General features: G+C 45.8%; 1 protein-coding gene across 1 annotated transcript in view; it reads left to right on the top strand.

Moving 5' to 3' along the window:
• Positions 1–16,933, top strand: part of LOC141257866 (vomeronasal type-2 receptor 26-like) — a 50,690-nt gene extending 33,757 nt beyond the window's left edge. The window contains exon 7 of the mRNA XM_073672876.1: positions 16,215–16,933. Within this exon, the coding sequence (XP_073528977.1) occupies positions 16,215–16,933 (719 nt within the window). The remainder of the gene's footprint in view (positions 1–16,214) is intronic.
• Positions 16,934–17,305: the final 372 nt, after the last annotated feature.

Raw genomic sequence — 17,305 nt, 5'->3', positions numbered from 1 at the left:
GGACCGAGGGCTGGCTATTGTGCTTAGACGGGGTTGATAAGGGTGTCCCCGGCAAACTGCCGGTCTGTGAGGAAGATGCAGGCGGACATGTTAGGTTGCCTTCATCCAAAGGTGGTGCTATCGATGTCGGACAGCGCTCAACACCAGCTGGTGTTCCCACCTCCAAAGAAAATGATGACCTGCCAATCACGCTGGCTGTTGCGGGTAAAGAGGTGGCAGGTCTGCGCCCCAAAACAGGTGTGACTGCTGTCCCCCCAGTCACAGAGGATGAAGAGGCCGCGGATGCACAAGATATGGCAGACGGTGGTTGGCCCGGCCGGCTAGGCCGCATTGTAGCACACTGAGCTTCCCACTGCAACTTATGCTTCATGTCCATGTGCCGGTTCATGCATGAAGTACTCAAACTATGTATTTTTTGGCCTCTACTTAGCTTTTGCTGACAAATGTTACAGATAACACGAGTTGGGTCATCTTTATCGATCTGAAAAAATGCCCAGGCTATGCAAGGCTTAGCACCCATGCGACCTGAAGAGCCACCACGACTTGTGGTGAGAGGCAGAGTTGTGTTTGAGGATGCAGTTGTTGACGTGCTTCCAGTACTACGTCTCTGTCCAGGAAGGCGCAACCTGACCTCGTCGTCACTAGCATCTTCCTCCACCTCCTCTGCTGACCTCATCTCTTGGCTGACTGTGGGTTGACAGTAAGTGGGATCTCCGACCTCATCATCATCACCCTGTGCGTTATCACACCCGTCGTCCTCAGAGCCAACCTGTTCCTGCCCTGACAAAAAACTAAAGTTGTCGCTCCAATCAGGTATTTGAGTCTTATCATCGTCTTCCTCATTGTCTCCACCAACAGGAGTTACAGTTTGGGAATGAGGGTCTACATTATGGTCAGATCCTTCTGCGTCTGGTCCTGGATCCGACTCATAAAGATTCTGGGCATCAGTGCAGATCATTTCCTCGTCTGGATTCACAGAAGCGCTGGAGTCGACCTCTGATTCCCAGGCTATAGTATGAGTAAACAGCTCTGCAGACTCAACCATCTGTTCTACCTCATACTCAGACGGGCAGCTGGAGATTTGGGAGCTGTGAGGAGGCAAGTGCGATTTGGGTGACACCTTTGAGGACTGGAGTATTTGTGATGTTGAAGTTGATGTGGAGGAGAGCCCACTTAAAGGAGCACTTGATATCCGTTGAAGCACCTGCTGTTTTTGTGCCTCATCTGGAATTTGTAGCGATTGGCGTGGCCGTAAGAAAGGGATCTTATCACATTGTCCGCTAAAAGAAGTAGACATTTTAGTTTGGCTGGAAGATGGTCTTTCTTCTGCAGATGTTACTGTTGCTTTAACACCTACCCCACGGACACAACCTTTTTTCCCCTTCCCAACACGCCTATTCCCCTTTCCACCAGCAGCAGGCCTTTTTCCACTCATTTTGGTGATTAACTAATTCACAACTCTGGAGTTGTTTGCACAAAAAAACAATGGATGGTAACCGAGCAGAGCTGAGTGGCCAAACTGTGGTATTAGGCCAAAACTATTGGCTGGGTTAGATGCAGAAAAAAATTATTTTGAATTTGCAACCTGATGGAGGTCAGTATAGATGGACTAATACAACAAGTCCCACACACAGCTAGAAGCCCAAATATTTTTTCAGAGGTACTGTAGATGCAGATAAAAATTAGTTTTAATTTGCAACCTGATGGAGGTCAGTATAGATGGACTAATAGAGAAAGTCCGACACACTACTAGAAGGCCAAATATTTTTTCAGAGGTAGATGCAGAAAAAAATATATTCAGTTTGCAACCTGATGGAGGTCAGTATAGATGGACTAATACAACAAGTCCCACACACAGCTAGAAGCCCAAATATTTTTTCAGAGGTACTGTAGATGCAGATAAAAATTAGTTTTAATTTGCAACCTGATGGAGGTCAGTATAGATGGACTAATAGAACAAGTCCCACACACTGCTAGAAGCCCAAATATTTTTTCAGAGGTACTGTAGATGCAGATAAAAATTAGTTTTAATTTGCAACCTGATGGAGGTCAGTATAGATGGACTAATAGAATGATGCTATGCCCAAAAGATTTTACTTCACTAGGTGCAGTAAAAAAATTGGTATTCTATACACAGGTGGTATATCTTGCAACACAGATAGGCTACTCCACTGACTAACACACTCTGCAATAGGCCAAAAAGGATTAGCTTTGCTAGATTCAGCCAAATGCTGTGAAAAAAACTTGCACAGCACTGGCACAGACCTGCCTGGCAAAAACTGATAGGAACTGATGTAACCTAGTCCTGAAAAGGACTCCAATTACAATTAGTCTTTACTCCCACAATCTATCTATTTAAGAGCACAGACCTGCCTGATAAAAGTCGTAGGAAATGCTGTAACCTAGTCCTTAAAAGGACTGCAATCACAACTATTCCCTACTCCCAAGCTATCTGTAGATTTGTGCGAAAATTGGCTTGAAATTAACAAGGTATAGCGCACACAGCAACAGCGGTGCCGTCTAACACGCAGCTGCAGCAGTGAGAAAATGGTGGCGACGGGGAAAATGACTTGGTCTTATAGGGCAAGGACATGTGACATACACTGCCAATGACACATGCCCTTGCTTGTGTGAAAAAAAGCACTTCGCTCCGTGTGTGCGCTGCTGATAGGCTGACAGACTGCACCTCCCCACTGTAAATGCGGGAAAGAGAAAAAAAATGGAGATCTTCATTATTCCTGCAGAGATCCATCCCCTGCTCATCCCCCCACCGCGCTGTACACTCAAACTGCGGATTAACATTAATTTTCATCATTACTGAGAAAAAATCCAGTTATGATTTTGGTGCACGAACAGTTATCGAACATAACCTCGAACAGCCGAATTTTTCTCAAATTGTTCGTGTTCGCCGAACGGCTCGAACACCGCCCAAAACAGCTCGAATTTGAGATTGGCGAACAGTTCGAGTAGAACAACGCTCATCTCTAGTAAAGAGCGCCAAACATGCAGGGAGGGGACCCGAGCCGTGACCAAGGAAAGAGGCCATGACCATGAGAAAGGATCTTCACCATGAAAAGAGACCATGACCATAAGAAGTGGCCATGACCATGACAAGAAGCCATGACCATGAGAGGGGTCCATGACCGTGAGAAGGGACCTCCACCATGAAACGGAGCCATGACCATGAGAGGGGACCTTTACCATAAAATGGGACCATGACAATGAGAAGGGACCGTGACCATGAGAAAGACAATGACCAGTGCTGTGAGCATGTACTGTGCTGACCCGCCGTGGGTATTGTGTGGAAACTGCCTGCAGACTGTTCCTCATATTAGTAAATTATCTCCAGTGTCAGCCTGTTATCCTACTGCAACTGTCTCTGATCAAGAGGAATTTCTACCTTATGTAGGACTGTAACTATCAAGCTCGCTGCCTCACTGTGAGTAAAGTTGTTAAAGTTGTACATCAGCATCCTTTCACTTTCCTGGAGTGGAGACATCACTCTATAACTAAGGGCCAATCCACAAGAGGCAAGTCATAGCTTGGTGATCCTTGCTTTGAGTGACATGTCTGTATTGATTTATTCCAAGATTAATTTGTTTGTTCTTCTTGCCATCCATGGTAATGATAACATCCTTCTCCAGCAGCACAATTCAAAGACGATGATTCTTCTTCTGTCTTGTTTCTTTATTTGAAGACCTTGTCCAGTGACTTCATTGTTGATTTTCCTATTAAAAAGACCTATAATTACTCCTAGAACATAAGAAAGGGAATCAGAGATGTGTGATGTTCATATATACTCATTGGGAGGATATAATACTATCCACCCAGAATAGGGAATAGAAGGAAGATCTGGATATTATGATGAAAACTTTGTAAAGACTCTAGTGTCTGTAGCATCGGCGTCTCTGCCTCCTGCCTGGCAGAGACGCCGCCCCCCTTACCGCCGCGGTCCTGCTCTGGCGTCTTCTGGCTTCCCTGCAGCTGCTGCTGGTGCACGTAGCTTCCCCGGCTCTGTGCTTAGGGTGCGCGCGCTCCCTCCCTCTTAAAGGGGCCGCGCGCGCCGTCCTAAAAAGTCCCCGGCCAATGGCCGGAGGACTTCCCCTATAAAAGGCACCTCCTCCAATATGGAGGTGCCCATGCAAGGTGGTAGCTTTGTGTGTGATACTCTGCTTCAGCCCTCAGGTCCCGCTGCTAGCCTGACTACAAGTCCAGCCCGCCAGCCAGACTACGAGTCCAGCCCGCCAGCCTGACTACAAGTCCAGTCCGCCAGCCTGACTACTAGTCCAGTCTGCCTGCTTGTCTACTCTCCAGCCCGACAGTCTGTCTACAATCCAGTCCGCCAGTCTGTCTATGGGCTCTGTCCGCCTGCTTACCTGGAAGCACCTGCCTGTTACCTGCCGTGCCTACCAGCCAGCCTACCTGGAGGCTCCTGACTGTTACCTGCCGTGCCTACTAGCCAGCCTACCAGGAGGCTCCTGCCTGTTACCAGCCGTGCCCACCAGCCTGCCTACCTGGAGGCTCCTGCTTGGTACCTGCCGTGCCTGCCAGTCCATCTGCCCGGATCACCCGTCAGCCTGCCTGCCGTGCCCATCTGCTGTACCGGTCAGTCCCTACCTTCTGACCAGTGGGAGTCACCTGCTCTCATACAAGGTTGGTCCCCAGAGTAGCACCTGGTCCCTCTGCTCGGTCCTTCCCTGGTCACAGAGTCGATTGAGCAGCCGTACGGCCTTGGTCGGTCCGAGTTGATACCTAGTTACGCCCCTCTGGTCCATCCTTGCACCGCAGCACAGAGGTTCCACCACCTGGATCCGTAACAGTGTCCACTCACTGACAAGCTGTGAGGGTCGGCAAACGAGAGGTCCGGGGTCAGATACCAAGAGAGTTCGTCCTAAACAAAGGGGTAAGACAAAGGCGTAGTCAGGTAATGGTTTGAGGTCAGAATTCCAAGGAGGTAGGGGATGAAGATAAAGGGGATAGACAAATAGATGGTGAGCAGCAAAGTTAAAGGTCAGTAAACAATGGATTCGAGACTGAGCACAGGAATAAAAGGCGTGCAGACTCCATCAAGCTTAAAGGTACAACTGCCACTAATTGGAGGCAGAGAGCCAGCTAAATAGCTAAGTAATCAGTCCGAACACAGGAGATATATGGATAAATCCCTAAATGCCTTGGCCCTGATTCAGCAGCTGGGCTGTCATTCAATCACACTGACAGTTCAGCACGCCCCAACCTCTGATTGGATGATTAAGCTGACCATCACCATACTGACAGGTCAGCACCCCCCTGCCCTAGATTGGACGGCTGAACTGCCACTCACTGCATGCAAACACACCGATAGGAGGACTCATGACACTTTGGAGTGACTCATTGAGCCTCAAACCGGGCAGGACCTTAACATGGCTTCACTAAGTAATTGATTATTTAACATAAAACTTAGCTTTTATCATATCAATCATAAAAAGACTCAAAATACTGTATATATTGCTCTGCTGTAATTCATGTCCTAACAAGCCCTGTCATGTTCATTTTCTGGATTCATCCAGCAGAATAATACGCTCTTCAGAAAACCTCACACAGATTGGTGCCTCTAGATTTGATCTAATGAATCACATAAATCCATCACTGTCTCAACTCGTTTCATCAACTCTCTACCGTATGACTCAGCCGGAGACCTAGATCTCACATCGTGGAGTCCCACACAACTGCCCAAATGACACACAGGAGACACAAAATATACTAATCAAAATCATTCTGTGTAAATTAGTATCTCAATGAACTAGAGATGAGCGGATCAATCTGTGGTGGAAAAACCACGAGTCGAATATCCTGAATTCATAGGTCCCCATGAATTCAAACTCTCTGTGATTCAATTCACAAGTATCGGCCAAAGGAAATAGCCCGGCGCCATTTCATGCACTCCAGAAGAGTTAAAAAGTGAGCAACCTATACCAGGTGTAAGTGTGTGGGCTTTCCCATAATGCCCTGCAGCTATCACATCACATGGTCCAGAGCAGCAAATCAGAGGGCAATCACAGCCAGTATACAAGACAAAGGCCGGCCAAACAGTGCCATTTTGGGCACCATTGATTCCATGGTGCTGTACATGAGAATGGGGTTACATACCAAATACAGATATCACTTACAGTAACAAATAAACAATTATAGACTGGTACAGAGGGAAGAGGACCCTGCCCCTGCTTGCTTACATTCTACAGGATGGTGTGGAAGTAGACAGTAGGTGGGGGGTTGCAGCAGCTCCGGTGTTGGTGTGGCACAGGTCCTTTGTTGGTAGGGCAAAAAATCCAGTGGTGTTGAGGAGGTAGCGAGTTCATAGCAGGCTGTAAGATTTCTTAAAGAGATGGGTTTTCATGTTCTTTCTGAAGGATCCATGTGTGGTAGATAGTCGGACGTGTTAGGGCACAGAATTCCAGAGGATGGGGGATATTCGGGAGAGGGTGTGGAGGAGAGAAGGAGGTCTTGGGAGGACCAGATATTACGTGAGGGAAAATATTGGTAGAATAGTTCAGAGATGTACAGAGGAGAAAGGTTAAAAATGGGAGCCAGTGAAGGGATTTGCAGAGGCGGGTAGCAGGGGAGTAGCGAGGAGAGAGATGGACCAGTCGCGCAGCAGAGTTAAGAATGGACTGGAGGGGTGCGAGAGTGTTAACCGTTAGGCCACAGAGGAGGATATTGCCGTAGTCAATGCGGGAGATGATGAGGGTATGCACAAGCATTTTAGTAGATTGAGGGTTGAGGAAAGGACTGATTCTGGAAATATTTTTGAGCTGGAGGCAACAGGAGGTGGAAAGAGCTTGGATGTGCGGTTTGAAGGACAGGGCAGAGTCGAGGGTTACTCCGAGGCAGCGAATGTCTGGTACAGGGGAAAGCGTGATGTCATTTATTGTGATAGATAGATCAGGTAGGGAAGATACATGAGATGGAGGAATGATGATGAGTTCAGTTTTGTCCATATTGAGTTTGAGGAAGTGAGAAGAGAAGAAGGAGGATATGGCTGAGAGACACTCTGGGACTCTGGACAGCAGAGAGGTGACATCTTGGCCAGAGAGGTAGATTTGAGTGTCATCAATGTATAGGTTATACTGGAAGCCATGTGAATTTATGAGTTGTCCAAGGCCAAGGGTATAGATGGAGTAGAGTAGGGGTCCTAGGACTGAGCCTTGAGGGACTCCAACAGAGAGAGGGTGGGATACGGTGGTAGTGTGGGAGTGGGAGACACTAAATGTGCGGTTGGAAAGGTATGAGGAGATCCAGGATAGGGCAAGCTCTTTGAAACCAAAGGAAGAGAGGATCTATAGTAGGAGGCAGTGGTCAACTGTGTCAAAGGCAGAGGACAGGTCTAGAAAGAGGAGTATATAGAATTGTCTGTTAGCTTTGGCTGTAAGTAGGTCATTAATAATTTTGGTAAGGGCAGTTCCAGTGGAATGGTAGGGACGGAACCAGATTTTAGGTTGTTGGAGAGAAAGTTAGATGGGTGATGGGAAGAAAGTTTAGCGTGAACATATTGCTCAAGGAGTTTAGAAGCAAATGGGAGCAGCAATATGGGGCGATAGCTTGACATAGCAATTGGGTCAAGGGATGGCTTTTTGAGAATAGACGTGGTTGTGGCATGTTTGAAAGCAGTAGGGAAGGTACCAGAGGTTAATGATAGGTTTAAGAGGTGGGTTAGGGCCGGGATAAGTATGGTAGTGAGGTTGGGGAGGAGATGGGATGGGGTCGAGTGCACAAGTGGTGCTCAAGTGGTACTTGGTAGAGATAGGAGGTCAGAGCACAGCTCATTCCACCTAGGGAGAGAAAAAGGCCTAATCTGATTGTGGTGTGAAACTGCAGGGCTGACCAGATTGAAAACGGGAGTGATAGTCTGAGTCTGTGAATACTAATCCAAAGATTCAAGTATAGACACCAGCAAGGCAGCAGTCTGCCCCCAAATAAGAGGATTTTGGACCATTTTTACAATTTCAGTGGCCTAACAAGTCTGATACTGCAGTTCGTGGTTACATAGGCTTCTGGCTACCACTGATTTCCCGTAGCCCAATAGGTTGAGGTCACCTGGGCATTAATAAGGCTGTGTTTCATTATACAGATCAAAACATGTTCATTACAGTCCTAGAAGACCTCAGAGGGTTATACGTGTTTTCTGGGCAATTCGAGGCTTTTCACTATCACGATTATCTCATAAATTCACTGCAGATCAGATTTTTGGGGAAAATCTGTGAAAGCTGGAGAGTTCGAAAGTTACACGATTGGCTCATCTCTATAATGATCCCTCTTGTAATCCCGCCTGCACCTCATTACATTGCATTATCCAGTCCACCTCTCCTAATGCAATCAGCCGTGCAGCGTTCTAGTATACAGTGGGTACGGAAAGTATTCAGACCCCTTTAAATTTTTCACTCTTTGTTTCTGTTATGTTCTGCTACCAAAGCTAAGGAAAGAGAGGAGATCTGTCCCTACTATAGGACTCAGCTGAATCCCTACGATGTAACAGGGAACCTGATCCTGCGATCAGACCTGCTAAAGTCCTAATCTAGTCTGTACGGAGACCTATAGATGTGGGGAGGGAATCCCTACAAGTACTAAGGACTGGGAGGAATATGGGACACCTCCTAACAGAAATAGTAGCAGACAGACGAACAAACAAAATAGATAGAACATAGAGGTCCGTAGACCAAGCAAACTAAAAGAGTTAGATACAGAGCACAGGCTAGCTAGAAAGTAGATATACAATGAAGTCCAGCAAAGCCAGAAGGGCGGAGCAGGATTAAATAGGCCAACAAGGTCATGTGACCAGCAAAGGAAAAAAAACCTAACAGCAAGGTTCTAACAGTACCCCCCCTTCTAAGAGGATCCTCCGGATCCCCTAGGACCAGGCTTATCAGGAAATCTCCTGTGAAACGCTCTGATAAGTCTGGACGCGGAAACATCATCTGACCTCACCCAAGAGTTATCCTCGGGTCCGAAACCTTTCCAGGCCACAAGATACTGCAAACTACCTCTATACCGTCTAGAGTCAAGGATGCGAGAAATTTCATATTCCCCGTCCTCCACCACCGGAGGAACAGAGGCAGAGGCGTCACCATCCGACACAACAGCTTTTTTTTAACAGAGAGACATGAAAGACCGGATTAATTCTCCAGGAGGTAGGAACCTCCAACCTAACAGCAGATTGGTTGACAACCTGAAGCACCTTAAAGGGCCCTACAAACTTGGGACCCAATTTCTTAGAAGGAATCCTCAACCGCAGATTCCTAGAGGACAACCAAACCATGTCACCAACAGCGAACAAAACCTCCTGTCGTTTCCTATCAAAGTAGTCTTTAGATTTTCTGTTGGCCTCCTGAAGATTACCACGCACATCCGTCCAAACTCTTTCCAAATCACCGGAAAAATTCTCCTCCTCAGGCACGGCAGATCCCAACTTGGAGAACGACCCAAACGACGGATGTCTCCCAGAACAACAAAAAAAAGGCGAACAACCAGCAGAAGAAGATGTATGATTGTTCAGAGCAAATTCGGCAAGTGGCAGAAACTCAGACCACCCCTCTTGATTGTCTGCCACAAAACAACGCAAGAACTGCTCAACATCCTGGTTTTTCCTTTCTGTCTGGCCATTAGATTCAGGATGATATCCGGACGAAAACGACAAATGAATTCCCAACCTGTCACAAAAGGCACGCCAAAAACGAGCCACGAACTGAGGACCCCTATCAGAAACAATGTCAGTAGGAACGCCATGAAGTCTGACAATTTCCTTGACAAAGGCCTTAGCGAGAGTTTTAGCGCAGGGCAGTTTGACGAAGGGAACCAAGTGACACATCTTGCTAAAACGGTCCACGACCACCCAGATGACAGTAAAACCCTCAGAGGGGGGGAAGGTCAGTTATAAAGTCCATAGCCAAATGTGTCCAAGGAGCACTGGGGACCTCCAAAGGACAAAGCAACCCCGCAGCAGGAGTATGTGAGGACTTAGATCTAGCACATATAGTACATTGGCGCACCCACTTAATGACTTCCTTCTGCCATCCAGGCCACCAAAAACTGCGACCCACCAGTCTCTTAGTCTCAGAGATTCCGGGATGACCTGCCAACCGAGATTCGTGACACTCAACAAACAAATCTCTCCTAAAGGTCCCAGGCACAAACAACCTCCCATGAGGAGTGTTAGATGGGGCATTCTCCTGAGCTTTAAGAATCTCATCTTCCAAAACGGAGTCTAAAGCAGCTATCACAACACCTTCTTGTAAAATGTTTTCCTCTTTCTCAGCACCGACTATGGGAGAAAAACTGCGAGACAAGGCATCCGCCTTAACATTCTTAGTACCAGGGATGTAAGTAACGGAGAAATTAAACCGCGAGAAAAACAGTGCCCACCTAGCCTGACGGGCATTCAGGCGCTTGGCAGCATCAAGATATATCAGATTTTTATGATCCGTAAGAACCTGAACGGGAAATTCCGCACCTTCCAAGAAGTGGCGCCAGTGTTCAAATGCGAGTTTAATAGCCAATAATTCCCGATTACCAATATCGTAATTCAGTTCAGTCTCCGAAAATTTTTTTGAAAAAAAGGCACAGGGATGTAATCCATCCCCGTTATCCTGAGACAATACTGCGCCAACCCCCACAGAGGAAGCATCAACCTCAACCAAAAACGGCCTAGTAACATCAGGCTGCATAAGGATGGGAGCAGAGGTGAACCTCTCCTTGAGATACACAAAAGCTTCAATGGCCTCAGAAGACCACTGAACCGCATCAGCACCTTTCCTGGTGAGATCAGTCAGAGGTTTGACAATACTAGAAAAATTTTTTATGAATTTTCTGTAGTAATTGGCGAAACCCAAAAACCTCTGTATCGATTTCAAACCAATAGGCCTAGGCCATTCCTGCACAGCCTGAACCTTAACCGGATCCATCTCAAAACCTTTGCTGGAGATAATGTAGCCCAAAAAACTAATTCTCTGTACAGCGAACTCACATTTCTCCAACTTAGCAAAAAGCGAATTGTCCATTAATAACTGTAATACCTCACGCACGCTCCGCCAATGAGACTCCAGATCTGGCGAATAAATCAAAATGTCATCCAAATACACAACCACATTTTTACCGATCAAAGGTCTAAGGATGTCATTAATCAGATTCTGAAAAAATGCAGGAGCATTAGTAAGACCAAAAGGCATAACCAGATTCTCAAAATGACCCACAGGAGTGTTAAAAGCAGTCTTCCATTCATCACCCTCCTTCATGCGCAACAGATTGTATGCCCCCTTAAGGTCAATTTTAGAGAACCACTTGGCCCCCAATAACTGGTTAAACAGATCAGGAATCAATGGCAGTGGGTAAGGATTGCGTACCGTAATTTTGTTAATCTCACGAAAATCCAGACAAGGACGTAAACCGCCGTCCTTTTTTTTTACAAAAAAAAATCCAACCGCCACAGGAGACTTAGAGGGCCTAATGTGACCGGCGGCCAAACTTGTCTGTATGTATTCCTCCAAAGCCTTCCTCTCAGGAATAGTAAGGTTAAATAAACGACTTTTAGGAAGAGTCGCTCCAGGGACAAATTCAATAGAACAATCATAGTCTCTATGGGGAGGCAAAACCTGCGATTCCTTCTCAGAAAAAACTCTCCAAAAATCCTGAATAGGAACAGGCAATTCTCCCCTATCCAAAGCTGCAATACGCCCGTTACAACACTTGTCATAACATTTATGGCTCCAGGATTTAATTTCACTGGTAGACCAATCCAGTACAGGATTGTGAAATTTTAACCAGGGCAACCCCAATATTACTGGAGAAGGCAAGTTATTCAACACTACCAAATCCAATTTCTCATGGTGAACACCATTAATAGTGAGAGGAAATTCACTGACCTTGAGAGTAATATTCTTCAAAGGGGAGCCATCCACAGAAACCACAGCAATGGGGGATGATAAAGGTTCAGGTTTTAAATTGAGTTTTTCCACGAATCCCCCATCAATTACATTCAGTGTAGACCCGCAATCAACAAACACCCGAAATTCCATTAATTTTTCCTGAGCAATCGTGGAAGCAGCTAAAAATACACCCTTGGAATTTAAACAGGCAATACGGGCGTGACTGACCATTTTTTTTTCTTTCTTCATACGAAGCTCACAGCCTTTAATCAAATGACCAGATTTTCCGCAATAGAAACACAAGCCTTCCGAAAAACGACGGTCTTTTTCTTGAGAGCGAGGTGCCACCGATCCAATCTCCATCGGTTCACCACTGTTAGTACACACATTATCATAACCAGAAACTGACATAGCAGAGGATTTGCTCTCATTAACCCTAGCACGCAGTCTTCTATCCACCCGTATAGCTAATTGCATAGCCTGTTGCAAATCCTCAGGTGTAGGATAAGCAATTAGCAGGTCTTTAACCCTTTCACTGAGCCCAGCAAGAAATAGACTTTTCAGAGCAGAATAGTTCCACCCTGTTTGAGTGGACCAACGACGAAAATGAGTACAATATTTTTCGACATTACCTGATCCTTGTTTTAAACGTCTCAACTCAGTCTCAGCTGATGCCACACGGTCAGGATCATCATATAATAGTCCTAAAGCAGAAAAAAAACTATCCACTGATCTGAAGCATGTATCACTAGGTTGCAAAGAAAAGGCCCACTCCTGAGGCTCTTTGCGCAAAAGTGACATTATGAACCCTACGCGCTGGGATTCATCCCCAGAGGACTTGGGTCTCAAACGAAAATACAATAAGCAAGCATTTTTAAATGAAAAAAATTCTCGATGTTCACCAAAAAATAAATCCGGCAAACATACCTTAGGCTCCAAGAAATATGCTCCAGGACAGTTACTCACGTGCTGACGGAGCTCGGCCACTTCCAGAGAGAGTCCCTGCAGGTGTTTAGCCAAATCCTGAACCGACACCATGATGGAACAAAAAAAAAAAAAAAAAATCTTTCCTTAGAGAATTTGCAGGCTGGACTTACTGTTATGCTCTGCTACCAAAGCTAAGGAAAGAGAGGAGATCTGTCCCTACTATAGGACTCAGCTGAATCCCTACGATGTAACAGGGAACCTGATCCTGCGATCAGACCTGCTAAAGTCCTAATCTAGTCTGTACGGAGACCTATAGATGTGGGGAGGGAATCCCTACAAGTACTAAGGACTGGGAGGAATATGGGACACCTCCTAACAGAAATAGTAGCAGACAGACGAACAAACAAAATATAAAGAACATAGAGGTCCGTAGACCAAGCAAACTAACAGAGTTAGATACAGAGCACAGGCTAGCTAGAAAGTAGATATACAATGAAGTCCAGCAAAGCCAGAAGGGCGGAGCAGGATTAAATAGGCCAACAAGGTCATGTGACCAGCAAAGGAAAAAAAACCTAACAGCAAGGTTCTAACAGTTTCATAGCAGCCATTTGGTAAATTCTAAAAAGTTCATTTTTTTCTCATTAAATTACACTCTGCACCCCATCTTGACTGAAAAAAAAACAGAAATGTAGAAATTTTTGCAAATTTATTAAAAAAGAAAAACTGAAATATCACATGGTCATAAGTATTCAGACCCTTTGCTCAATATTGAGTAGAAGCTCCCTTTTGAGCTAATACAGCCATGAGTCTTCTTGGGAATGATGCAACAATTTTTTCACACTAGGATTTGGGGATCCTCTGCCATTCTTCCTTGCAGATCCTCTCCAGTTCCGTCAGGTTGGATGGTGAACGTTGGTGGACAGCCATTTTCTGGTCTCTCCAGAGATGCTCACTTGGGTTTAGGTCAGGGCTCTGTCAAGAATGGTCACAGAGTTTTTCTGAAGCCACTCCTTTGTTATTTTAGCTGTGTGCTTAAGGTCATTGTCTTGTTGGAAGGTGAACCTTCGGCCAAGTCTGAAGTCCAGAGCACTCTGGAAGAGATTTTCATCCAGGATATCTCTGTACTTGGCTGCATTCATGTTTCCTTCAATTGCAACCAGTCGTCCTGTCCCTGCAGCTGAAAAACACCCCCATAGCATGATGCTGCCACCACCATGTTTCACTGTTGGGATTGTATTGGGCAGGTAATGAGCAGTGCCTGGTTTTCTCCACACATACCGCTTAGAATTATCACCAAAAAGTTCTATCTTCGTCTCATCAGACCAGAGAATCTTATTTCTTATAGTCTGGGAGTCCTTCATGTGTTTTTGAGCAAACTCTATGCAGGCTTTCATATGTCTTGCACTGAGTAGAGGCTTCCGTCGCGCCACTCTGCCATAAAGGCCTGACTGGTGCAGGGCTGCAGTGATAGTTGACTTTGAGGAACATTCTACCATCTCCCTACTGCATCTTTGGAGCTCAGTCACAGTCACAGTGATCTTGGGGTTCTTCTTTACCTCTCTCACCAAGGCTCTTCTCTCACGATTGCTCAGTTTAGCTGGACGGCCAGGCCTAGGAAGACTTCTGGTGGTACCAAACTTCTTCCATTTAAGGATTATGGAGGCCAGTGTGCTCTTAGGAACCTTGAGTACTGCAGAAATTCTTTTGTAACCTTGGCCAGATCTGTGCCTTGCCACAATTCTGTCTCTGAGCTCCTTGGGCAGTTCCTTTGAGCTCATGATTCTCGTTTGGTCTGACATGCACTGTGAGCTGTGAGGTCTTATATAGACAGGTGTGCGCCTTTCCAAATCAAGTCCTATCAGTTTAATTAAACACAGCTGGACTCCAATGAAGGAGAAGAACCATCTCAAGGAGGATCACAAGGAAATGGACAGCATGTGACTTAAATATGAGTGTCTGAGCAAAGGGTCTGAATACTTATGACCATGTGATATTTCAGTTTTTCTTTTTTAATAAATTTGCAAAAATTTCTACATTTCTGTTTTTTTTCAGTCATTATGGGCTGCAGAGTGTACATTAATGGGAAAAAAATGAACTTTTTAGAATTTACTAAATGGCTGCAATGAAACAAAGAGTGAAAAATTTAAAGGGGTCTGAAGACTTTCCGTACCCACTGTATTTATACTGTCACAAGTGATGCAAATACATCTCCCTATGGCCACGCTCACTGCGGAAAAAACACTCAGATGCTGATCCAGAAAAGAAGGACCAGTGTCATGTGGGTACAATGCGATTGATCTCACCTACTATCTGTATGACATCTGTATGCCATGTGTTATTAACATCATCTTTTACATACTGTAGTCTCTAGGTCATTTAAAGACAGTTTACAAACTAATAAAGCAATATTTTCTAAAGATAAAGATAGATATACATAGATAGATAATAAATAGATACTAGATAATAGATACTTAATAAATGCCCTGTAGATATATACTTTCACAAGCCCCCTCCATACAGTATAATAAGTTTGCACCCTTTAATGCCTTTCTTGTGGCACTACAGGCTGCTTCGTCTTAATTAACCTATTAGATAAATAATTGTTTATCTCATTCCTCTATCACATGGCGGATCTGTCATCTGCCTCTTGACAAAGCCAGGTCCTAACACCGGCGAAACGCGCGTCGAGGCTTTTTCTAACCTTGTGTCCTGTCCCTGCACCACCTTTTGCAGGTCTGGGGTCCCTCTGTATCCGGGTGAGTCTGGTGCAACCAGAATTTTGGGATTGTTTGGATAATATAATCCACAGGGGAGCGATTCCTAAATATTTTGATTATATGTCACTTTCCCTGTCTTAACTTCAGCACAACTTTCTGACCCTTGGGGTGAACCTTCTGTTCAGACTGATTTATAAGCAATGTGAGGGACTACATGTCCGCTTGTCCTATCTATATGTCAATGTTACTTAAGTGATGTACTGTCTTTTAATGATTATACAATAAAGTTTTCTCTATGCTATTCTACTCATTTGTCCTCCCAATCTCTATAATAAATGCCCTTTAGATATATACTTTCACAAGCCCCCTCCATACAGTATAATAAGCTTGCACCCTTTAATGCCTTTCTTGTGGCACTACAGGCTGCTTCGTCTTAATTAACCTATTAGATAAATAATTGTTAATCTCATTCCTCTATCACATGGCGGATCTGTCATCAGTTGAGATCAGCCGTCACCTGTTTGTGCTTTCTGTCCTGGAGAATGTAATGTGAGGAGAAGCATTGCAACAATCTCCAGACCCCAGAACATAATAATAATATAATATATAAAAAATATGTGATATGGAAAAGTCCTGGTAGTCACCTTCTGGCTCATCTCTCCGGCCCCTCCGCTCCTAGCCATCATCTGTCCGGCCTTCCTGATAGTCACCTTCTGGCTCACCTCTCCGGCCCCTCCGCTCCTAGCCATCATCTGTCCGGCCTTCCTGATAGTCACCTTCTGGCTCACCTCTCCGGCCCCTACGCTCCTAGCCATCATCTGTCCGGCCTTCCTGATAGTCACCTTCTGGCTCACCTCTCCGGCCCCTCCGCTCCAAGCCATCATCTGTCCGGCCTTCCTGATAGTCACCTTCTGGCCCAACTCTCCGGCCCCTCCGCTCCTAGCCATCATCTGTCCGGCCTTCCTGATAGTCACCTTCTGGCTCACCTCACCGGCCCCTCCGCTCCAAGCCATCATCTGTCCGGCCTTCCTGATAATCACCTTCTGGCTCACCTCTCCGGCCCCTCCACTCCTAGCCATCATCTGTCCGGCCTTCCTGATAGTCACCTTCTGGCTCACCTCCCCGGCCCCTCCGCTCCAAGCCATCATCTGTCCGGCCTTCCTGATAGTCACCTTCTGGCTCACTCCTCCGGCCCCTCCGCTCCTAGCCATCATCTGTCCGGCCTTCCTGATAGTCACCTTCTGGCTCACCTCTCCGGCCCCTCCGCTCCTAGCCATCATCTGTCCGGCCTTCCTGATAGCCACCTTCTGGCTCACCTCTCCGGCCCCTCCGCTCCTAGCCATCATCTGTCCGGTCTTCCCGCACTCAGCGGCCACTTCCAGCTCTGATGAGGCCTGAGACGGTCCGACGCCGCTGTGCTGAAGATCACGACTTGGTGGATTTCAAGGAGAGCGGGAGGGATCAGAAGATGCAACGAGGATCGGACAGGTGACAGTGAAGGGCTGGAGATGTGAGTAGTGAGGTAAGTAGAAAGATTTTTTAATTTTTTTTATAAAATTTTATTATTTTTACCTTTTGATGGTCATTCACAGTTAAGCAAAATTGTGCGGAAGCAAACTACAAAAAAATCCATATTTTGGCGAATGCTGATTTTTGTAAAAGTTATGTGGACTTCATTCGCTCATCTAAGGACACCCAAAATGTTAATTGTGCAAACATGCATCAGGATGATTAAAAATTCACTAAGAACATCTCAGCGGCAAAAATGAC

The sequence above is a fragment of the Phyllobates terribilis genome, unplaced genomic scaffold, assembly GCF_046119375.1.
Source record: "Phyllobates terribilis strain yellow unplaced genomic scaffold, ASM4611937v1 Scaffold_3__8_contigs__length_932513732, whole genome shotgun sequence".
Classification (NCBI taxonomy): Eukaryota; Metazoa; Chordata; class Amphibia; order Anura; family Dendrobatidae; genus Phyllobates; species Phyllobates terribilis.
Note: the sequence above shows the minus strand (reverse complement) of the source record. Positions and strands in the feature narration are given on the sequence as shown.